The sequence below is a fragment of the Rhinopithecus roxellana genome, chromosome 15, assembly GCF_007565055.1.
Source record: "Rhinopithecus roxellana isolate Shanxi Qingling chromosome 15, ASM756505v1, whole genome shotgun sequence".
Taxonomy (NCBI): Eukaryota; Metazoa; Chordata; class Mammalia; order Primates; family Cercopithecidae; genus Rhinopithecus; species Rhinopithecus roxellana.
The window spans coordinates 78,049,199-78,071,975 of record NC_044563.1 but is presented as its reverse complement, the minus strand read 5'-3'; the positions used below and the strand labels follow the sequence as shown (position 1 = coordinate 78,071,975).

Below are 22,777 nucleotides of genomic sequence, written 5' to 3'. Positions count from 1 at the left end.
ACTCAGCCGGCCCAAGCCAACCAGCTGTTGATTTGATGGGGCCAGCCCAGCCCCGGGCCTGGTTGCACAACAGTGGAGCACCTGCCAAGGCAATGATGGCAGAGCAGGTGATGCTGTGATCACATGTCCTGAAGGACCTGGGTGGCAGGGACTGGTGGGGAGGGGCCCCCCTGCACTGTCCAGAAGAACAGATTCCTACCTCTGAGCCAGGCTTGGAGGAAGTCTGGTGGAGCCTGAGGCTCAGAACATCCCCGAGGTCCCCTCTGCTCTAACTGTGTGAGCCTGGAAAGACCCCAGCCTCTCTGTCAGTTTCCTTTGCTGAATAATCAAGTCCTTCCTAGCTTTGGGGTAAGCTGGGCCTCCTGCTGGCTGTGTAACCCTGGAAAAGCCACTTAAGCTTCAGTTTCATCACCTATAAAATAAATGCATCAAAATCTTTTCTGTTATCTCACAGGATCAAAGTGATACAATGGACATCGAAGCACGGTGACAATTCTCCATGTAGCTATTATGCTATTAATGTTGGCATTACTATCTGTTTCCTTGTCTCCTCATTCTCTGATGGCCAGGTTCCTCTTGTCTCTGTTAGACTTGGGTTCACTTTCTGACCTGTTTGCAGACCACCTGCGGTGTCCTCTGTAAGATGGGCCTCGCACAGCCTGCCTGGCTGAATTGTTGGGAGGCTCTAAGCAGCAATTTGGAACCATCGAGACCCTGGAATAGGTGGAATTGCTGCCAAGTGTGGAGAGTGAGCACCAGGCTCAGTGCAGGTACAAACATTTAACAGCTTACCCGACCTGAGGCCTCAAGGAGGCCAGGGACTTGGCAATCTGTGCTATAAATGAAGAGAATGGTGACAGAGCCACATGCCAGCCATTCGAGCCATGTCAGTGGCATCCGGAAGGTCATGGAGGGAAGGAAAGAGTAGCCAGGGGTGGGCTTGCTCCGCGAGGTCTTCCTGGAGGCGGCGAGCCTCAAGCTGCTTTTTAGAGGTGAGGGGGAGTTTGGTTACCAGGAGGAGAAAACTAAGAAAAGCTGAAGAGAAATGGGCTCTGTGGTAGTTCAAGCCTGGATGTGAGTTCTGAGAACAGTCAAGAATGCATTTCTCTCCAGGGTATTCACTGTGGGAGAGGTGGGTCAAATGGGTTTGCCCTTGTCACCGGCTGGTGACCTTGACTCTTAGAGTACATTGCCCTTTGGCAGTTCTCAGAACCTCTGTGCACCATGGCTCAGGCCATCTTGAAGCCAACACTTAAGGAATGGACCCTCTGGGGCCCACCTCCTTCCAGCCCTGCCTTATAAGACCCCAGTGACCTGGCACCTGCAACCACAGCAGGAGCCAGGAGCCAGCGTTCCTCAGGATTCAGGACCTCTGAGTGGCACAAATGAGGCCTGGGAACTGCCGCTTTCCCTGCCCAGTGGCCACACGGGTGGTGCAGCCGAGGACCGACTCGGGCTGGGGGTCATGGCTTTCTAGGTCTTCTGGCTTCTGCTTCATTGCAGTCCCTTTCCAGCTGCAAGTCAACACCAGGAGGAACTGATTTGGGGACCTGGAGTTCAAGGCTGTAAACTCCCACAAAGGCCAGAGCCGGCGGAGCTGGAGAGCCCCATTTTGGGAAGCTGGTGTTGAGGGCCCTTTCCTTTGATCGCCAGGGAGACAGAGGTCAGCTGAATTCCAGCCTATTTCCTCCTTGCCCCACCAACCCAGCAATGACTACCCCAAATGACTGCCTTGAGATTTAGGAGTCAGGAAACGAAAGGGAGGCCTGCTTGGGGGAGACAGGGGAGACGGAGGCCTCGCCACTGAGGGCACTGTCTCATCAGCTGTGACAGTGCTGACGCATCCAGGAGCGGGCGCTGCCTCTCCTTACCTCCCAACATCTCCCAGAGCTCTGGGTCTTGGAGAAAACAGGAGAGCACAGCTGGATGCTCCTTTGTCTCCAGCCTGGAACCATCAGACAAAGGAGGTTTCTTGGTTTTGTGTGGAGACGAAAGGGAGGCTGGAGATGCAGGGTGAGTGGTGGCCAGCAGGGATCATGCCAGGGCAGGGTGCTCCCAGGAGCCTGCTTTAGAGATCACGCCAACTGGGGACTGAGCCAAGGGAAGGGATTGCCATGAGTATTCTTGTCTCCTGGGGGGACCAGTTCAGAGTAAGGAAAACAGCCATCATTTTTTAGGACCTTCTCTGGCCAAATGCTCGACCTACCTTGTCTCTGTTCCCACAACAATCCTGCAAGGTAGGTGTTATTACCCCATTTTGCAGGTGGAGAAGACCCAGAGGGGTGCCCTTGCCCAGGGTCAGGCAGTCCTCAGCAAAGTCTCAGGATGAAAGGGGATTTATGTATGGGTGTGTCTGGCCCTCAGGGTCCCTTGCATGGAGATGTCTAGGAGGAGAGGCCCTCCTGAGCTGAGCTGCTCTCAGGAACATGGGCCACAGGTGGAAGGGCCTCGACCTCTCTGCAGGAGAGCAGGTGTCTCAGAGAGGGACTCCCTGTCCCAGTGCCAGCTAGGACCCATGACCTGAGCTAGCTGGGGGAGGACAGGAAGGAAGTCTGAGAAGGACTTAAACGTGAGTGAAGGGAGAGAGGTGGGACCTGCTTGACTTAACAAATGCCTGGGTTTCCCCCAAACAACAAACAGGACAATTTCTGAAAATTGTTACAGGACTGGAGAAGGAAATGGAGGTTAAGGGAGCGGAGAGGGGGTGCAAGAGGAGTGAGAGAGAACCCTCTGAGAGGGGCTCTGGAGGAGCTGTCAGCAAGGTGGGGGTTGCTGCCTCTGTGAGGGAAAATCGAGTCTTGTGACTCCTCACAGGACAGGCGACAGCATGGAAGGAGGCTGCCTGAGGAAAGTCCTGGGTCTGCCTGCAGCATGGGAGAAATGATTTCATCTCTGTCCTGCCCCATTTTTGCCTGATTTTTGCCTGGGACTGATTCATTCACTTTATAAAACTGGGTCCCACGATGTGCTGTTCCAGGCATGGAGGAAAGAAGAAACAAACAAAAATCCTTGCTCTTCTGGTGCTTAGATTTTAGTTGGGAGAGGGACAAACAAGATAAGGGAAACACATACCTTAGGTAAGAACAAGTGCCACAGAGGAAAAGCCAGGCTGAGGCGGTGGTATGAACATTTTATACAGAGATGCCCAGAATCGGGGCTTTGGAGAAAGCCCTGAAGCCAGTGTGCGCTGAGCAGGAAGCCCTGTGGAGGCTGAGCATATAGGAAGTGGGAACAGCCCGTAAGGAGGTCCTGGAGGGTGAGGGGTGTCAAGAAGGCCGGCATGGCTGGAGCAGAGAGCAGGGCAGGGAGGTGGGGGACCAGCTCAGAGGTGCCTGGAGCCAGATTAAGAAAGGCTTTTTGGCTGGGTGTGGTGGCTTATGCCTGTGGGGGCTCACCTGAGGTCAGGAGTTCGAGACCAGCCAACATGGCGAAACCCGGTCTCTACTAAAAATAAAAAATACAAAAATACAAAAATTACTGGGCTTGGTGGCAGCTCCTGTAATCTCAGCTACTTGGGAGGCTGAGGCAGAAGAATCGCTTGAACCCAGAAGGCAGAGGTTGCAGCCAACTGAGATCACGCCATTGCACTCAAGCCTGGGCAACAAGAGCGAAACTCCATCTAAAAAAAAAAAAAGAGAGAGAGAGAGAAAAAAGAAGGGCTTCTTTCTGGACACAGACAGATTTTGGCGTATCATCTGAGCCCTCTCTGAGCATTTTGAGCAGGAGAGGGAGCCACTTGTAAAGGGAGGGGTTTGGATGGGATGGCCTTGGTGTCCTTTCTAGTAGGGCCATCAATCACACAGGGCTCTGAGACAGAGATGCCTTCCTTCGCAACACTGGGGGCGGGCAGGGAACGGAGTGTGTATACTGGCAGGGTGGGTGCGGGGGATTTGGCTGAGAGCTCCACTTTTCTGAACCACTTAGAATATGTTTGGACCAGGTACCTCTAAGTCTTACCCAGCCCCGAGGTTTGTAAACTTCTCTATCCCCAGCTTGGGGAATTTCCACTCGGCTGCTCTGGGCTGAGTGGGCAGGTTTCCACTTGGGAGCATGGGACAGGCCCGCCTGCCAGCCGAGCTCTTACCTACCCCAGGGCAGGTCTGGCCCTGCCTCCAGGGTGGTCTGGAGGGAAAGGTGCAGAGAACCTGGAGTCAGGGCTGTGCTCAGGGACCCCAGCGCTGATCTCAGCCCATCCTGATAAGAAATAGCACCTCTCTAGACCTCCTGGTCTCCATTTCAGCCCTGTGAGGGCTCCCTGGGATGTCATGAGTCCTCCCTTCAGGACAGAGAGTGTTGCAAAGGAGGGACAGAGAGGCAGGAGTCACAGTGACCAGAGCCCGGTCAGAGGCTGGGGCCAGAGCCAGCCCCTCCCAACTCTGCTTCTCTGTGTCCGCGTTGGGGTGGCCGTGCCAGGGCGGCCACAGGAACCTAAGGGAGACCCTGTGGTCCCGAGTCAGCCACACAGAGACTGCTCACTACAGCTTAGCTGTGGCAAAGCCTTGGCCGAGGAACAGACTGCCTGGGCAGCGTAGTGGGCTGCCCTGCGTGGTGGGACACCCTGCCTAGCGGTCTACTCTGCCTGGGGCAGAGTGGGGCTAGTGGGGCTCCCTGCGGCTCCCTGCTGGCTCCTGGATCTGACCCTGCCCTAGGCCTAGCAGTGTTGTCTTCTGGCCATTCCCCTCTGATACCAACCAGCAGCCCCCAGAGCCTCATTAGGCTGCTGGTGTCTCCAGCTGAGCCCTCTGAGGTGTGAGAGGTGGGCCTGACATCACAGCTGGGGTGAGTCACTGCGGGCTGAGTGAGCCACTGTGGGCTGAGTGAGGGGTCTCAGCTGCGGAAAGGGCAGGCCACAGGAGCAGCCCCCATCACAGCTCCGGCTCCCAGCCCTGCAGCTGCTCCCCATTCTCTGCCAATGACCAGAACGACACAGGAAGCTGGGACCAGTGCCTTAGGTCCCAGGACAGGGTCCTGGAAACCATTCCCACTCCCCCGAGAGGCTGCAGCTGGGCCTCCCAGTCTCAGGGGACGCCTAGCTATAGACTGGGTCTTGGGCAGGCTACGTCCAGGCAACAGCCCAGCTGGGCTGGAGGATGGAGGTGCAGCAGAGTAACGTTCAGGGGACCCACCCATGCTCCTGAAGGTCTCCCTCAGCTGCCACCAGCCCAGGGACCTGGGGAAGACTGGGTTCCTTGATTCCTCCTGGCTCCTGTACCCTTTTCGGGCACCCTGGGCTGGCTGTGGCATGGAGCCTCTCAAGGGAGAGGGCCAGGGCCGGGGCTGTGGTTGGCTCTACTGCATCTGACAGCCTCTCCATCCCCAGGTGCCAGGTGGAGGTCAGAGAATCTCCCCTGGCTTTCACGTGGATCCCTTGCCCCAACCTGCCCCAGCAAGTGGGCACGAGGTAAGGGCTCCCTTGCCAGCCCCTCCTCCCTGCCTGTGTCTCTTCCTGTTTGTGGGCTCACCTGAGGTGTGAAGGGGAGGGAGTGCCACTCTCCATCCAGGCCCCGGGCAAGTGGCACCTCCCTGCTCTCCTGCACCCCTGGAGACAGCCAGCAGCTCCTGCTATGGACAGGTGGTACCTGGGTGAGTCCTCTGAACCCCATTTCTCCTCCCTGCTCAGGCTCTGACACAGGTGCCAGCCCCGTCCCTTTCAAGTGCACCCACAAGCTCCCCAGAAGCGCAGGAAAAGCAGAAGGGAAGAGAGGCAGAATTTCCAAAAGAGAGCATCTGCATATGAAGTCGTGCGCCTGCTGTGAAACGTGTGCAGAGCATCTCTGAGCTGCGAGGGCAGGGAAGGCAGCTTGTCCAACCACCTCATTTACTTGTCTGTCCATCTGTCCTTCAGAGATGCAGGAACTCAGAAGCCAGACTGCTGGCTTCAAATCTTGGTTCCCCTACTTTCTGGCCATCTGACCTCAGGCAAGTTATTTAACTTTTCTGGGCCTCAGTTTCTTCCTCTATGAAATGGGGTGATAATAATGCCTTCCTTACCTTGTAAGAGTCATTGTGATGACTAAATAATTAATTTCTGGCTGGGCACAGTGGCTCATGCCTATAATCCCAGCACTTTGGGAAGCCAAGGCAGGTGGATCATCTGAGGTCAGGAGTTCGAGACCAGCCTGACCAACATGGTGAAACCCCGTCTCTACTAAAAATACAAAATTAGCTGGGTGTGGTGGCGCATGCCTGTAATCCCAGCTACTCAGGAGACTGAGGCAGGAGAGTCACTTGAACCAGGGAGGCGGAGGTTGCAGTGAGTCAAGATCACGCCATTGCACTCCAGCCTGGGTGACAATAGCGAAACTCCGTCTCAAAAAAAAAAAAAAAATTAATATCTGTAAAGTATTTGAAACGGTGCCTTGCACACAGTTTAAAAATGCAACTAGCTTCCAACTATTGTTTCCTATTCATCTATCTATTGATCAATCTATCATCCACATCTATCTATCTATCTATCTATCTATCTATCTATCTATCTATCCATCCATCCATCCATCTATAGGTGCCTCCCCAGGCACCTCCTCCCCCTGCAGCGGGAGCCCTTCCATCCACACTGCAGCTCTACTTGTGACCAGGGTAAATATTACCTGGCACGGTTAATGTTTAATGCCCCCACCTCATCCCCGGCCACCCCGTCAAGGAGCAAAGACAGCAGGAAGAGGCAAGAGGAGACAGTCCATTTGGAAATGACTGGGTTGTCAATAGATAGATAGATAGATAGATAGATAGATAGATAGATAGACAGATGAATTTATTTAACTTCCCACTTAGTTTTACACTCTTATTATTCCCGAAAGAATCCATGGAGGCTTACAAACATAGACAAAACCCAGCAAGATGACACAATCCTGTATAGTAAAGGGAGCACCCTTGTCTTGTGTGGAGACGGCAGTAGCTTTGGTAGCACACCTTGGAGGGTCTGGGCTTTCTGCCTCCGGTTTGCCATTAACTGTGTGTTTTAGACAAGTCCCTTCACCTTCCTGCCCTCGGTTTTTCTGGTGTACCCAGTGGGGATCATGACACTGCCCTGGCCACCTCCAGTGACTATTGTGGAAAGCAAATGAGCAGCCTCCGTTTCTTTATCTGTAAAACAGCGCTACCAGGAATTAAGTGATGCAGTGCCTGCCAAGAGCCTGGCACATGGTCCATCTTCACCAAATGCTGGCTCTGCTGGGATGTTTGCACAAATATATGTTCCTTGGCTCTGGAAGCAGAAGGAAGCTGCACACCTGATCCTCAGGGCCATGACATTCCCTCCAGCTCACTCATTCGTGCCCATTTTCATTGGAGAGTGGCTGACTTTTCCATGTCCCACAGCAAACATTTGCCAAAAGCTAATGCCTGTTATTTCTTCAATCAGCATACATATAACAGTAACAATGATGCCACTCACTGTGTGCCAGGCCCCGGGACACGCTCTTTGCATGCATTATCTTGCTTCCCCTCACAACCACCTTAGGAGCTGGGTACTGTGCCCATTTTACAGATGAGGAGACTGAGGCACAGAGAGGTGAAGTAATTGAGACCATACTATTAGCAAGTGAGAGGGCCAGGGTGTGAACTCAAGTGCCAAGTCCTGCCCCTGCTTGGGGAGGATTCATAGATAGAGTGGCTCCCTTCAGGAGGGCTCAAGCACCCCTGGTGGCCGCTGGCCACTGACCTTGGCTGTTTGGTGGGCATTGGGCTTCAGCCTCTTCTGGAGGCCAATTCAATGGACTAGAACTTAACGAGGATTCCACAGTACCCGCGACTACCCAGCACAGGAGTCGGGGTGAAGGAGGTCACAGTGGAGTGGGGAGGCTGCCTGCGAGGTGTGGAAAGCAGCTGCCTCCTGCAGCAGGAGGCCTGACTGTCATTCTCCACTTTCCCCACACTGGCTGTGTGACCCTGGGCAAGGCCCCCACCTCTCTGTGCCTTAGACACCTGCCTCATCAGTAAAATGGGAAACATAAAGCTTAAGGAGATAACCATGAGGAAAGTGCTTGGTAAACCATGAAAGCAGGGGATTATCCCTGCAATGAAAGTCTTGCCCCGTCCTTAAGGATCTCGCATGTGCCATGGTAAACTGGCAAGGAAACAATCGGAGAGCCAGGCCAAATGGTGGTAGGAGGAAGTGCTGGGGCGGCAGGGAAGGAGAAATTAGTTGGGGATGACTGGAGCCCTTCCAACTGAGGTGTGACCTGCAGGGTGCACGTTGATGGATGAATAGGAAGACAGATGAAGCACCCCTCTGGAGCATCTACTGCTGGTGGGCTTTGGGGGTGCTCCAGGGATGTGGTGGGGGAGCAGTGGGCCAGGCTCCTAGGGACCACTGCAGGAAAGCCTCCAGTGCCACATAAGGAACAGCAGCTGCAGCGGTGGCATCCATGGTGGCTGGTGCGGTGGGCCCTGCCTGGGCTGGGGGCCCTGTGGGACCCCGACACTGCCCCCGGAAGCTCCCAAGTACAGTGCACACTGAAGAGATTGTGCAACTTCCACTTTCCTGTTCCCACCGCCCCAGCTGTGGCTTCCCCAGCTGGCAGAACAGCACCACCGCTGACCCATCCCAGCCCTTCTCTTTGGAAATTTCCTTTGGGAGGGTTTAGAAACTCAGCCAGCTCCTCCCTGCTCCTGCCTCCCCACGCACCTCCTCACCCTGCAGCAGGAGCCCCTCCATCCACACTGCAGCTTTTCTTGTGACCAGGGTAAATATTACCTGGCACTGTTAATGTTTAATGCCCCCACCTCGTCCCTGGCCACCCTGTGGAGGCAGCCAGACACTCTCCAAAAAGCAGAGACAGCAGGAAGAGGGGACTGGAGACAGCCCACTCAGCTGGGGAAATGACTGGCTTGTCGATGGACGGTGGTGAGTGTGCTGGTGTGTGTGCCCGGGCGTGTGTGAGGCTGGGCGGCTCTGACTGACCTGCCTTTGCAGGGTCAGCTGGACTCTACTCTTCCCTCTCCTGCCACCTCAGCCTTCCAGAGTACCCAGCCCCTCTTCCTGTTGGCCTCCTCTCTAAGAAAATTTGCAACTTAAAAGAGAACCCTGCTTTAACCCCAGAGAAAGATAACTTGAGTGGCAGAACGGCAGCAGATAGAAGATGGAGAGCTGAGCGTCCCTCCTCGGCCTCCTGGCACACACTCGCCCTGAGTTCAGTGCATCTTGCTAGACCATCTGAACCTGGGCAGGAGGCAGACGGGGTCCATCTGGCTGGGGAAGGAGCAGGCCCCTCTGGTCAGCCTTCCTAGGCTGGATTTGGGATGAGAGCCCCCCCAAGTTCAAGTGACACTCCTCAAAGGCTTCCTGTCACAGGAACTGACTTAGGCCTGGAAACCAAGAGGGGCGCATGCTGACAGAGGTGGGTTTTGAGCCAGATGCAGAAAGGGGAGGGTGCTGGGCAGAGAGGGTCTCGGCAAGTGGTTCAGGGTCAGGTGACCATGGAGAAGGAGGTTTCCTGGAGTGTGTGGGGAAGCCTTGACTTGGGTCTAGCTGTTGCTCTGACACTTTAATCCCCATATGATCTTGAACAAGGCCTGAACCTAATCTGGGAAGACAGTGCAGACGGCCTTCTGTGCGGGACCTGGGTCCCTCATGGTCTCCCTGAGCACCCAGCACCTCAGGCCCGTCAGGATGGGCACTGACTCTTCCTGGCCTGTCCTTTCCTGGCCCAGGGACTGGCTGCTGGGGACAGCTGGGCTTGCCAGACCCTGAGTCTCACCACTGCCCAGGGGCACAGTTTGCCACAGCCTGAAAGGTGCTGACTTGCGCATTCCTTCCTCCTGGGGCTCTACTTCCCTGGTGCAAGAAGGGGCTCCAGCAGGGCAGGAAAGAGTAGTGGCCCTCAGCTGTGGCAGAAGCGTCCCGGCCAGGCCACCTTCTGGCTGTCCGGGGTAAGTGTACTCAGTTGCAGGGCACCACTGTGAGACCTGCCTGCTGAGCAGCTCCAAATCGGGGGGAGGGCGCTGGAGGCAGGGGCAGGACCTTGCCTCTGATGGGCTCCTTCCCTCCTGCCATTGAGAGGCGGCAAAGCAAAGGGCTTATGCACCTCCATTCTCAGCCCCCTGCTGCCTGGGTTCAAACCCCAGCTCGACTCCTGACTTGCTCTATAACTGCGGGGGAATTACCTCTGTACTTCCATCCTCTTGTGGATTACACCAGAATGACATTGACGCCTCATAAGGTTGTCATAATGGTTAGATGAGTTAGGGTCTTGTTAGCTTTTGCCCGGTGCCTGACCAGCACTATGTATTAATGTTTCTTAACTAGATCTGCTTCCCCTGAGGATAGTAACGTAGGCGAGGAGGTCTGTCTCAGCTATCACTAGGACTTTGGACAAGTCTACACATTGGGCTCAGCTTCCTCCTTCTGTCTGATAAACTTTAAGGTTCTGTTTTATTTATTCATGCATTTCACAAATACCTGCTAAGCACCTGATAGCCAAATGGTCCTGTGGAGAGAGGCCTCTGGGAGTCTAATGGGAGAGGCCTCTCCTGGCCTTTTCTACCATGGTAGGAATCAAGGAGCAGGAGATCGCCTTCCTTCCGGAGTGGTCAGAGGCCCCCCAGACAGCACGGATCCCCCTCTGACACTCGGTATCTGGGCCCCAGTTGATTGTGTCTGAAGCCGCCTAAAGCAGAAGCCTGCTGGCAATGGTTTTAGCAACACTCCGTTCTCAGCTTCCCCTCGCCCGCTTGGACCCTGGGGGGGTCCTCTGGGAAGGGAAGGACACGGAATTCCAGCTGTTCCTGTGGCTCGCCCACCATTGGTGACTCCTCTCATCCCACCTCTGGCTCTCTCCTAGGCGGTAGCCCCAAAGGGGATGTGGACCCGTTCTACTATGGTAAGCCTGGGCCCCTGTTCACCCTTCCTGAGCCCTCAGGACCCCTCCCACCAAGCAGTGGCCTCTCCCAGTCCCAGGTCCATGCTCTGTGCCCCTTATCTCCCCCCGTGACCACGGGCTGCTTCGGGTGGGCTGCAGGGAGAGATGGCTGCTGGGAGAGACCACCCATCCCACTCCTCTTGCCCTCTCTTTCCCAAGACTATGAGACTGTCCGCAATGGGGGCCTGATCTTCGCCGGGCTGGCCTTCATCGTGGGACTCCTCATCCTCCTCAGTAAGTGGGGTGGCCTCCAGGGAAGGGGTGCTGGCCAGGGCACGTCTATTCTCAAGGCCACTGAGCAGGCTGGCTTTCCGGAGTCCCCAAGGAAGGGGTGAGCCTCCCCACCATGCACACCCCCTGCAGGATGTGGGAACAGGTGCCCGGTGGGGTGCCAGGCTCTGGGAGCAACAGTGGTTCCCGCTTGCTCAAGTGCACCCTCCAGTGGGCCCGGAAGGAGCCTTGGAGGTGAGAGTGAACCTGCGGGGCAACCGGAGGGCCAGGCAGGGGGACTAGGCCCCCCGCTGCTAACCATGGTCCCAAACTCATCCATTAAATAGGGATGATCCCACCTGCCTCACAAGATGAGGGCTAGCATCCAAAGACACAGTAGTCAGGACAGCGCTCTAAGAATGGTCCAGGGCAGACTCGGAGTGTTCTGGGGGAGATAAGGAGACCCAAGGGGCACACAGCTGGAGCTTAATAACTGCACATTGACTTGTTTTGGTCCAACCCAAAGAAAAACACACGGAAAACACAACCTATGTAAAGAAGATACAGCAAGCACACCTGTGGGCTCTGGAATTCTATGCGTTTGTGCCACTGAGCCCCACCCGAAGGCTTGGACCACAGTCCTGTGGGTCTCCCCATTTTCCCGTGTTGCCCATGGCAGCTCCCGGAGGGCGGTGCGGGGTGGTGGCTGAGCACATAGGCACAGGAGGCAAGTGGCCTGAGCAAGGGGCTCTGCTTTGGACTTGCTGCCATCCTTTTCCAGGTGTTCACCGGGCAACTGTGCCGGGGGCACCATGATGGCCCAGTCTCTGCTGCTGCTCTCGATATGCCGACAGCCCACCATGGATCTGCTCCAGTAAACATTTGCTGACTGACTGACTTAGGTTCTTGAATGCCTGTGATTCAGCCTTACATAAAAAGAAAGAAGGTTGGGCATGGTGGCTCATGCCTGTAATGCCGGCATATTAGGAGGCCAAGGCAAGAGGATCTCCTGAGGCCAGGAGTTTAAGACCAGCCTGGTCAATACAGTGAGATCCGATCTATTAAAAAAAAATGTTTTTTTAAATCAGCTGGGCATGGTAGCATGTGCCTATAGTCCCAACTACTCGGGAGGCTGAGGCAAGAGGATTGCTTGAGCCCGGCAGTTTGAGGCTGCAGTGAGCTATGCACCACTGCACTCCAGCCTGGGTGACAGAGTAAGACCCCGTCTCAAAAAATATAAAATAAAATAAATAAAATAAAAAATAAAAAATAAAATAAAATGAGACAGTCAAACGTGGCCTCCAAGACTGACCCTGCAGTCTTGACTGGCAGGAGGGAGGTAGGAGAGACTGGAAGAATTTTGAGTCTTCCAGGATTTCCTTGGAAAACGAGTCCGTGGAAACAAATCTCTTTTTCTCTTTTCAAGGCAGAAGATTCCGCTGTGGGGCCAATAAGAAGCTCAGGTGAGCGCTGCCCGGGGTGACCGATGAGGGGCTCCGGGCTGGGGAAGAGGGGTGGGCTGAGGATTTTGTCTCTGCCACTGTGGAGGGGTCCCCAGCCTCAGGGATCCCTAGACCCACCCCTCCCCCGGCCCTCTCACCTGTTGCTTTTCCTTCCCCCACCAGGCAAATCACTGAAGATGGGCTGTAACAGCAGGTATGCTAGGAGGGCCCGGGGAAGGTGGCGGGAGGGGAGGGCAGGCTTGGGAGCAACCGGGAAGAATTCTGGCTCCTGGACTGAGTAGGGGAGAATTTTAGGGTCATCCACACATCAGCCAGGTGGTCTGTCACCTATTGTGTGTTTAAGATGATTGCCAAGGGCCTGGCGTGCAGTGTGTGCCACAGGAGATCACAGAGGAGCCCTGGAGAAAAGTGAGATGGACAAGGAGGAAATAAAACCCCAACCTCTGCTGCAACTCGCCCAGCCCCAACCTGCCTTTGTCTTCTCAGCCTCGGCAGTGCCACCCACTGCACTGGGGCCAGCTGGGAAGCCAAGCCCTGCCTCTGGTACCTCCTCTTCTTCCCTGGGCTGTAGAACTTTGTCCCCATCACTGCCAGTGCTTGAGCAGAAGGAAGCTCCAGACTCAATATGACCCCCAGGTGGTATCGCCACCTCCTGCCCCTTGCCACCTCATGCTCATAATAAAGCTGGCATCAGAGACCGCTGCTTCTCTCGCCTGCCTGCCTATCTGCCTCCTCTGTCACCACCAGCCTCTCCAAGTTCAAGTACAAATACAGCCAGGTCTCATTTGTTTTTTCAAGTAATTGCTCAGGCACTTGTCTGCCTGTAAAAGCAAGAAGTTCAGTGTTGTCATCTGTAGGCCACTCCTTGTACCCCCTGAACTGGCAGGAGCCCTGGGGACAGAGGCCTCAGCCTGGCTTTTATGAACCTGGGACATCTGAAAGGGCCAGGGGGTCAAAGCCACAGCCCTGTTGGATACCTACAAGGCCTCTGCCCCAGGCGCCAGGAGCTGCTGCTAGGATCCTGGAAGCAACCCTGCCTAGGAGTTGCTGCGGAGAGGCCCCAGGCTACCAAGATGAGCCTGTGTGTGGTCACATTCCTGTGCTCTGCCATTTTCCACATGTACACCCTTGGGCCAGGGTGGGTGGGTCCAAGGGGCCTGGTGCTGAGCCTCCGCACATGTCCTGAAGGAGCCAGCCCTCTTCCCAGCCCCCTCCTGGTACTGAGCTCAGGCCACCTCTTTCCACTCTTGGGGCCACCTATTTGGAGGCTTGGTTAATTCCAGGGTCTGGGGCCAGGGAACAGATGGTGAGAGTGAGACCATCGACACACTTGCTCTAGTCCCCGTCCATGCAGGCAGGGACCCACCCAGGGCGGCCTCAGCCTGAGATGCCGCCAGGTCGCTCTGCCCACCAGTGCCCAACTCCTAATGCCCATGCCCCCTTTGCTATGAGTCCAAGGCTGAGGTCATGGAGGGAGGCCTCTGGGAGCTTCTGCACTCAGGAAGGAGCCCACCTTTCCTCTCCCTCCCTTCACTCAGAGGCCTCTAAGGCTGGAGGGATTGTGGGATTCTAGCACCACCTAGTGTCTGGCTTCCTCATCTGGGCCTGCAAGCTTTTGAGGGAGGGGAAGGGAGAACTGGCAGGAGAACCAAGCTACTGGAGCAGGAAATGAACAGGGCACGTTTGGGGGCCAGAGGCAGGATGGATCCCGCTCCACCTGGGAATTAAGCTCTTTGTCTTAATCCACTTCCCCCAGTCCCTGATAACCACCAACTCTCCTAAAAACACAGAAGGCTTGAGCAGGGAAGGGTCCTTAAAGAGCAAAACAGACCATCTTCAAGAAGGGGAAACTGAGGCTCTAAGAGAGGCCGTGGCTTGTCCGGAGTGACATGGCCAGCCTGAGTCAGAGCCAGAGGTAAAATTCAGGTCTCTGACTCCCCTTCCAGAGCTCTTCCCACCACACAAACATCCAAAGGACGGGGAGTAGTTGGTGGGGCAGGAAGGTGGACTCCCCACTGACTGCCTGGGGGTTTGGAGAGTGAAGGGGAAACAGAGAAGGCCTGGGGTTGAGGGGAGAAACTCCAGAGGAGACCAGGAGCCACACAGAGGAAGGCCTGGTGACTTACATCTCAGCACCAAGTCCTTGTGATACCCCACTTCAAAAGTGGACTCATTGGTGTCGGCCAAACCCTTAAATGGAATGCAATTTTTCTACGCAGGAGATAGAGGCATACACTTGAGCTCTCACTCGAGGTTGGGAGGAATGAACATGAATGGGGCAGGTCCAGCCAGGGGGACTTTCAGGAGGAGGGTCCCAACCTCTTGGACGCAGCAGCAAGGCAAAGAGGAAGAGGGGTATTCCAGACCTGTGGCCCACATAAGAGCACTGGAGAAGAGTCAAGTTTCTAGAATGTTCTAGAATGTTCCATACAGAGGACAATCTAGCCTGCCACCCTCAAAGGGAAATTTCACCTGCTCTGGATGAGTCACTTCCCTTCGCTGACCCTGCCTCAAGTCCTCCCTCCTTATGAAAGGTGAGGCTTAATCAGGTCTGAACCTGAGGGGCTTTCCAAACCACCACGTACCCAGATTCCCCCAGCCCGGTTGAATATGAGGCTTGGGGGGTGGCCTCTGCAGACTGAGGCTTAATGAGCCCCATGGCTCCAGGTGGCATTCAGAGGCCTGGGACTTGCTTCCTAGCCAGGACTCTTGTGAACATTTCCCTTCCCTCTCCAGAAAGGTCACACGGGCTGGCAGTTACTGAACTTTCGCTTCACTTTGGGATTTTCCACAATTCAGACCTGCATTGAGTCACAAAGATGTACCAAGCCTGGGAAATGACTGGGTGAATTACTCTTAATCACACAACTCCGACCACGACAGCCTCCGTCTGAGGGCGCAATTCCCTTTCTGACCACCAGAGGGAGCATGTGGCTTGCGCCGAATCCCCTCCAATTGCATGTTTTCAACTCAACCTTTCCAAGGGCCTTTGCCGGGAGGAGGGGCTCCTGGCTCCTGAATGGTCCGTCTGGTGCCCTGATTTCCTAGGAAAGCCCTCAGCTCTTCCCATTCCGCTTGTTCACCCCCCCCAGGTACAGCACTTGCCCCACTCTGGGGTAATTCTTGGCTGTGGAGTCTTAAGTGCTCATTCCTTCCCAGAGGTAGAGACCCCATGTGATCTACACATCTTCCCCAAAGCCTGGGGAACAGCGACGCCTCTAACCCTACTGAGTAAATCAACAGTAGGACATGGGGAGGGGCAGAGAAGTCAAGCAGGGACGTTTGTGGGGCTGGGAGGGGAAAGAGGCTTTGCCTGAGTAACTCTTCTCACCCCAGCTGCAGTGAGTGCATCTGATTCAACTGATGGGACATCGGTGGTGGTTCTGCCTCCCCAGGTGAACTCGAAGTGGAGCAAAAGGTGACAGTCACGGTTTAGTAGGTGGGCATGGCCAGGCGAGGGTGAGGGGAATGCAGGCAGGTGGAGCAGGTGAGGGTCCAAGGGAAACTGGACTTGTTTCACTGTCTGGGGAGAGGGCAGGTAGCTCTGCCCCGCCAGCCCCTGGGAGAGCAGTTCCAGAGCCCCCAGGCCCAGAGGTGCTGGCCTTGGGCAGTGGAGTTGCAGGGTCTCTGCTAAGTCCGCTGAGTCCTGGCCTTCCTCACAGTACCCATGAACAGGAAGAGCTGGGCAGGAAGCCCAGGGAGGGCCAGGAGAATTAGCCTGTGAGCCAGCAGCCAGTCCCACCCCCATCCCTTGCTAAAGCGTCCACCGCCCAAACCCATCCAGCCTCTGCACAGCTCCAGAGAAAGAGCCCTGTGGGCATGGAGGCAGAAGGGCTTCTGCTGGGTTCTGGCAGGCCCTCCCTGACTGGGTGGCCTGGACTTCCCCATCAGAGGAAGTAGAGCCTCAGGCCAATCTCTAGCTCCTACAGGCTGATATCCTGTCCAGGGTGAGGGTGGCCCTGGTATAGGCCTCCAGTTTTTCTAAATGCTTTGGGACATCAGGAGAAATCTCCACCCCGCCCCAGCAATTCTGAACTCTCTCTTGTACAGGGAGCAAGGAAGGGGTGCCCCAAAGAACTGAGCATCTCCACTGGTGCTGCCTCTAGTGAAGGAAGTGGGCTCCCTAGACAGACAGGGCTGGGAGTGGAGGGAGTCAGGGGTGTTGTGCTGAAGAAAGGCACAGGGCAGTGGGTGGTGTAGAGTCTCCTCCCAGGCTCTCCCTTCAACTGTCCCTCTGCTCTGTACGGCAGGGCTGCTGCGGGGAAGATTAGTCGCCTCCCTGTTGATCCGTGGCCCCAGGCAGCTGAGCTCTGAACTGCAATTCAGCAAGGGCCTCTGGGGCGGGTAATCTGTGCCTCACCAAGTGCCCATTCTTCATTCCTCGCAGGCTGCCTGACAAATGCCTGGCCAGCGGAGATCAGAGGCAAATGCCACGGCAGCTCGGCCCTGTTGTCAGAGCGAGTCACTGGCTGGGAAGATGGATTGGGCCTGGGCCTCGGAGCCAGGGCCACGGCAGCCTCCTTCCGGGACATCGGGAGGGCAGTGCTGAGCCCAGGGCTGCACTGGGAGAGCCGGAGAGGGGCCCAAGTGTCCTAGCCTTGGAAGAATCCCGGGGCTCAGACTCAGTGCCCCTCCCAGGTCTGGCTGCAGGAGGAGCCTCACAGACTGCAGACACTTCATAGTTTGCCGTTGAGTGATTGAGGACTTGGGAAGAAATCCGGTTTACAACTTCGAACCTTCATTCCCAGAGCTTCAACCTGACACTGGAGGGGCAAAGAAGGTGGCATTGGGAGACCGAGGGAGGGGTCTCCCCCACGCGTGGATGGACCGCATGTCTAGAATGGACTGGGACGAGCTGTGTTCAGGAGTGGCGGCTCCCCAAGCCCTGTTTTGGCGGATTTGATTTTCAGTTTGTAAGCATGGGGCCTCAGATGTGAAGAGAAGGTCAGAATTCAGGGAGGTTCGGGGTCCCCTGGCAGGGCAGGGCACCAGGGCAGGGCACCTGCCAGGGGACCCCAAATCTCCCTGAATTCTGAGCTTCCCTTCACAGGGTGCGGGTGAGACCAGGTCAGGAACACTCCTGAAACAGTGGAGGCCCAGCCTGGCCTGTCCTGCTCCTATGGACTTGCTGGGCTACCTGCTGTCACCCTGAGTGACACCCCGAAGTTCCTCAGCCCCAGGAGGCCTCCAGTCACCATGGCTGCTACTATCTCTAGATGTCTACACTTGGTTCCCTTTTCAAGATATGTTCACTGTCACTTCCCCAAAGGGCTACTTTGGTGTCACTGAGAGGAATTCCCCCTGGTGAGCAGGGCAGCAGGGAGGGGAGAAGACGGGAACGTCCTGAGCTGGGGAAGCGATTTGTGGCCCCGGAAGCCCTGCCTGTGGCTCTGCGCAGACCACACTGTGGAAGATGGAAAATTGGCTTCACTGCCAGCTCTGCTCTTGGCCTGCTGTGTGCCCTTGGGAAGGCCCTGGTCTGTCTCTGGACTTGGCTTTGGAAAACACAGACACAAGACAAAAGTCCCAAGCTTCAGCTCACACGTCAAGGAGCTGTGACTTTTCAGGGGAAGGGGTAAGGGGAGAGCTGTGGCTGACCCCCTTGTTCCCTCCCACCCCTTGGGTAGCTGTTCTTAGAGAAAAGCTTGGTACACCCCCACAGTCCCTGCAAATACATGCTTGGCGTCCTCCTGGCAGTGAACACAGAGGCGCCCAGCAAGTGATGAAGGCAGACAAAAAGACACAAAAGGAGATGAGGCTGGCTTGGCCCCGAGCCAGGAGCACGCTGAATTCTCTCGTGGTCTCTGTTTCCTGAACGGCCCATCAATCAGTAACCGAGTGCGCGCCCAACCCAGCCCACACAGGAGCCCGGTGTCCTCTGCTCTGCAGTAAATACTACTTCAGGCCTTATGTCCGAGGACCATATGCTCCCAACACAGCTAATAAAATCATCCAGGAGTAGCCTGGAGGCCGCAGACACCCGCCCCAGGGGGCGGAAGTGAGACGGGCCAGGCTGGGCCTCTGCTGTTCCAAGAGTGTTCCTGACCTGCTCTCTCTAGCACCCTGGGCACCTGCCAGGGGACCCTGAATCCTATGAATTCTGAGCTTGCCTTCACATCTGAGGCCCCACTGCTTATAAGCTACATGAGGGCAGGGATTGCATCTGAAAGTTCACCCACCGATCCCAGTACCTCGTCCCCCTTTGGGCACCTAGTGCACCCTCCATACATGTTTATTGAGTGCACACGTGACTGGTTGCCTAGAGGAATGAAGGAGTGATTGATTACCCACCAGGTGGGCCGCCCCTGCCCCTGCTCCATGCCCCCAGGAGCAAGGAAGTTGTTGGGCCAGGGTAGGCAGCTGGGGTGGTCTGAGGTGTGCATGATCCCTTCTTCCTTGGCCTCACAGTTAAGGTCACAGGCTTTGGAATCAGCAGACCTGGGTTTGAGCCCTGGCTTAGCCAATAATGAACTACGCATGTGCAAGCTCCCCTGGAGACTCAGTTTCCCTAAATGGAGAAACCATCTTTAGCCTGTGGACATTCTTTGCGTGAGGTCGATTACGTCTGAGGCTCTTTTTAGCGTTAAGGCGGCGCTGCGGCTTTTCCTGTGCCCGGCCAGGTATCCCTGCCCCTTCCTTCAATGCTTCCGCCTTGGAGAAAGCTTGCTTCTCCGGACAAATTGTGCAGGGAGGACAGAGGCCCCTGAGTCCGCCCTCAGACTGGCCAGGTCTAGGGAGAGGCTGGCGCAGCCATGGGCCCCAACCCCACGCACTCCCGGGCACCACGTGGGCCACAGGGTAGACTTGGCTGGCCCAGCCTTGGGGTCGCCCCGCCTCCTGGGCCTTCTGCCGGCTCAGCCATGGAGTCCCCACTTCAGAGTCAAGCCGGGCGCGGTGGCTCAAGCCTGTAATCCCAGCACTTTGGGAGGCTGAGACGGGCGGATCACGAGGTCAGGAGATCGAGACCATCCTGGCTAACACGGTGAAACCCCGTCTCTACTAAAAATACAAAAAACTAGCTGGGCGAGGTGGCGGGCGCCTGTAGTCCCAGCTACTCGGGAGGCTGAGGCAGGAGAATGGCGTAAACCCGGGAGGCGGAGCTTGCAGTGAGCTGAGATCCGGCCACTGCACTCCAGCCCGGGCGACAGAGCAAGACTCCGTCTCAAAAAAAAAAAAAAAAAAAAAGTCAGCGGAGGGTGGTCTATGACTACCATACCCAAAGCAGGGATAGTTTGTGAAAAAAGCTTCTTGATTATAGGTTTCTCCTTTGTGTGTGTGTGTGTACGCGAGTGTGAGATTGTGTGTGAGTGTATGTGAGTTCTGTGAGTGTGAATGTGTGTGTATGTGAGCTAAACGTCTTACATCCTGGGAACTATGAAGTGTGAATGTATGTGTGTGTGTTATTGTGTGTGATTGTGTGTGGATGAGTTTGTGCACGTGTATATGAGTGTGTGAATGTGTGTTACTTGTGTGATTGTGTGAGTGTGCAATTGTGTGTGTATGTGAATGCGTGTGCATGAGTGTGTGAATGTGAGTGTGAGTGAATGTGTGTGAATGTGTGTGTATGTGAATGTGTGACTGTGTGAATGTGAGAGTGTGTGAATGTGTGTGTGAATGTGTGTGTATGTGACTGTAAGTGTGGGTGTATATGTGTATGTGAATGTATGTATGTGAACGTGTGTGAATGTGAATGTGTGTGTGTGTGTGAATGTGTATGTGAATGTGAGTGTATGTGAATGTGTGTGAATGTGTGTGTATGTGAATGTGTATGTGTGTGTGAATGTGTGTATGTGAATGTGTATGTGAATGTGTATGTGAATGTGTGTGTGAATGTGAGTGTGAATGTGTGTGTATGTGAATGTATGTGTATTGTATGTGAATATGTGTGAATGTGTGTGTGATTGTGTGTGGATGAGTGTATGAGATTGTGCGTGCATGAGTGTGTGCACGTGTATATCAGTGTGCATGAATGTGTTACTCGTGTGATTGTAATTGCACATGAGTGTGCATGAATGTGTTACTTGTGTGATTGTGTGTGCAATTGCATGTGTATGTGTGTGAGTGTGTATGTGTGTATGTGAATGTGTGTACATGAGTGTGTGAATGTGTGTGAATGTGAGTTGTGTGAATGTGCGTGTGTGAATGTGTGTATGTGAATGTGTGTGTGTGTGACTGTGTGTGTGAATGTGTGTGTGAGAGTGTGTGAATGTGTGTGCATGTGAATGTAAGTGTGGGTGTGTATGTGAATGTGTGTGCGAATGTGTGTGTGTGAATATGTGTATGTGAATGTGTGTGTGTGTGAATGTGTAAGTGTGTATGTATGAGTGTGTATGTGAATGCGTGTGAGAGAGTGTGTGCGTTGCTAGTTGTGGTGGAACTGGGGAGGAGCAGAGCAACCCAGGAGGGTGCGTGGGTGGACCTGGCATCTGGAGCCCTGCGCAGGGATTCGGCCTCCTCAGCTGAGAATCAGAGGTTTTGGAGGACACCATTCATCTCCTCCAGTAGTTCTTAGAGGCTGGCAAGGACACAGGCTGGGACAGGGAGTGAGCCCAGCCTCCGGCTTCACTGCGAGACATGACTGGGGTGAAGGGCAGGACCTGTGTAGCGGAGAATTTGGCCTCTGTCTATGTTGCACTGCACAGCAGCCTGCCACGCCACCATCCCATCCTGTGGCACTAGGGGGAGGCAGACACCAGGTTCCCTGTGTGGAGGCCTGGCGCTTCCTTCCGCGGAGGACCTCAGAGACACATCCAGCAGTGGGCCAGGGAGGCGGAATGTCCTCTCCAGCCATCAGAGCCAAGCCCTTCCCTCCGCCTTCCCACAGCTCCCACCCTTCCCACACTGCACTTTCCAGGAGTGCAGACGCAGCAGCTGGCCTCCCAGGACCTGTCCCAAGACTTCTCCTGAGCCCAGGGTCTCAGGGCAAGCTTCCGAGTTCGCCTCTCCTGAATCTGAGGCATCCCCAACAGATGTGGAAGATTCGTTCTCTCTGGATGGATTTTTCCTCCTCTCGAACTTCGCAGTGGAAATGATATGAAGCAGGGGTGGGGCAGTGGCGGAGTTGCTGGAGCAGGATAGACAGGCGTGGGCGTGAGCTTGGCTTGGTCACTGACCAGCTGGGCAGCCCTAGGGAAGTCCTTTAGTGTCTCGGAGCCTCGGTTTTCTCATCTGTGAGAGGGGGTTTGTGATATCCAACTCATTAAAGAGACTGAATGAGATCATGTGTGTAAACGAGATATGTACGCCACAAAGTGCTATGAACATGTAAAATGGGTGAGGGATGAAGCAATGTTCACCAAGGCTTCTGCTGGGCTGGGCGATTGCATGTTTTTCAGCCATTTATTATTCAGCAAATTTTTGTTGACTATTAAGTATATGCCAGACACTTTATGTTTTTGACAAGCTTAAGTGAATAGTGTTTATGAAACTAGAGAACATAAACCTTCCAGTTTATCTTCTAGTCCAGAATTTCCCAAATGCCAGCCCCCAGACCTATGCTAAGCTTCTTACATCCAAATACTGGGAAATAGAAAATACAGATCCAAGATTCTGTAGCCTGGGATTTCTCTCTCCTCCTCACCTGTGCCTGTGTGCATGTGTAGCTGTGTGGTTTCGGAGCCACTGAGACCCAGAGATGGTAAATGCTGTCAGCGGATAGCATGTCCCATGCCAGGGGCTTCGGGCATGCGCCTATTAACTTTTCCAGAGGAACAGGGACTGCCCAGCCACGGTCTCAGGACTCCTCCTAAGGGTTTGACCCATAGGAACGTGTTGGCAGATTACCCAGAATATAGAGTCCGAAGGCCTTCTAATTCTATATTTTGTCACTTAGTGGCTGTGTCATTTAGTGCCTGCATAATTATCAGCAAGTCACTTGCTCTCTGAAGCCTCAATTTCCTCATCTGTAACATGGGGATATTGATGCCTGTCTTGCTGTGGGATGTTCATGTGAGCATACTTTGAAAACTGCAGGCCGGGCGTGGTGGCTCACACCTGTAATCCCACCACTTTGGGAGGCCTAGGCGGGCAAATCACGAGGACAGGAGTTCAGGACCAGCCTGGCCAGCAGAGTGAAACCCCATCTCTACTAAAAATGCAAAAATTAGCTGGGTGTGGTGGCATGCACCTGGAGTCCCAGCTACTCAGGAGGCTGAGGCAGGAGAATCATTTGAACCCGGGAGGTGGAGGTTGCAGTGAGCCGAGACCACACTTTTGCACTCTAGCCTGGGTGACAGAGGGAGACTC

The 22,777-nt window shown here is 54.9% G+C and overlaps 2 protein-coding genes across 4 annotated transcripts in view; both read left to right on the top strand.

The window, feature by feature from the left end:
* Positions 1–5,491: 5,491 nt before the first annotated feature.
* LOC104665560 (sodium/potassium-transporting ATPase subunit gamma) lies at positions 5,492–13,243 on the top strand. 3 transcript variants are annotated; one of them, XM_010367422.1, is made up of 6 exons: positions 5,492–5,583; positions 10,782–10,820; positions 11,019–11,093; positions 12,496–12,532; positions 12,695–12,725; positions 12,876–13,243. In XM_010367422.1, the coding sequence occupies exons 1-5, from the start codon at positions 5,565–5,567 to the stop codon at positions 12,717–12,719; spliced, it is 195 nt and encodes a 64-aa protein (XP_010365724.1). In that variant the 5' UTR covers positions 5,492–5,564; the 3' UTR covers positions 12,720–12,725; positions 12,876–13,243. The 3 variants fall into 3 exon arrangements, with proteins under 3 accessions (XP_010365724.1, XP_010365721.1, XP_010365722.1); XM_010367420.2 differs by lacking the exon at positions 5,492–5,583 and adding an exon at positions 8,659–8,845; XM_010367419.2 differs by lacking the exons at positions 5,492–5,583; positions 12,496–12,532; positions 12,695–12,725; positions 12,876–13,243 and adding an exon at positions 8,627–8,845 and having other exon boundaries at positions 10,782–12,125.
* Positions 13,244–15,832: 2,589 nt separating this feature from the next.
* The window catches only part of DSCAML1 (DS cell adhesion molecule like 1), a 378,285-nt gene continuing 371,340 nt past the window's right edge, over positions 15,833–22,777 (top strand). The window contains exon 1 of the mRNA XM_030918021.1: positions 15,833–15,971. The gene's annotated coding sequence lies outside the window, so the exon portion shown is untranslated. The remainder of the gene's footprint in view (positions 15,972–22,777) is intronic.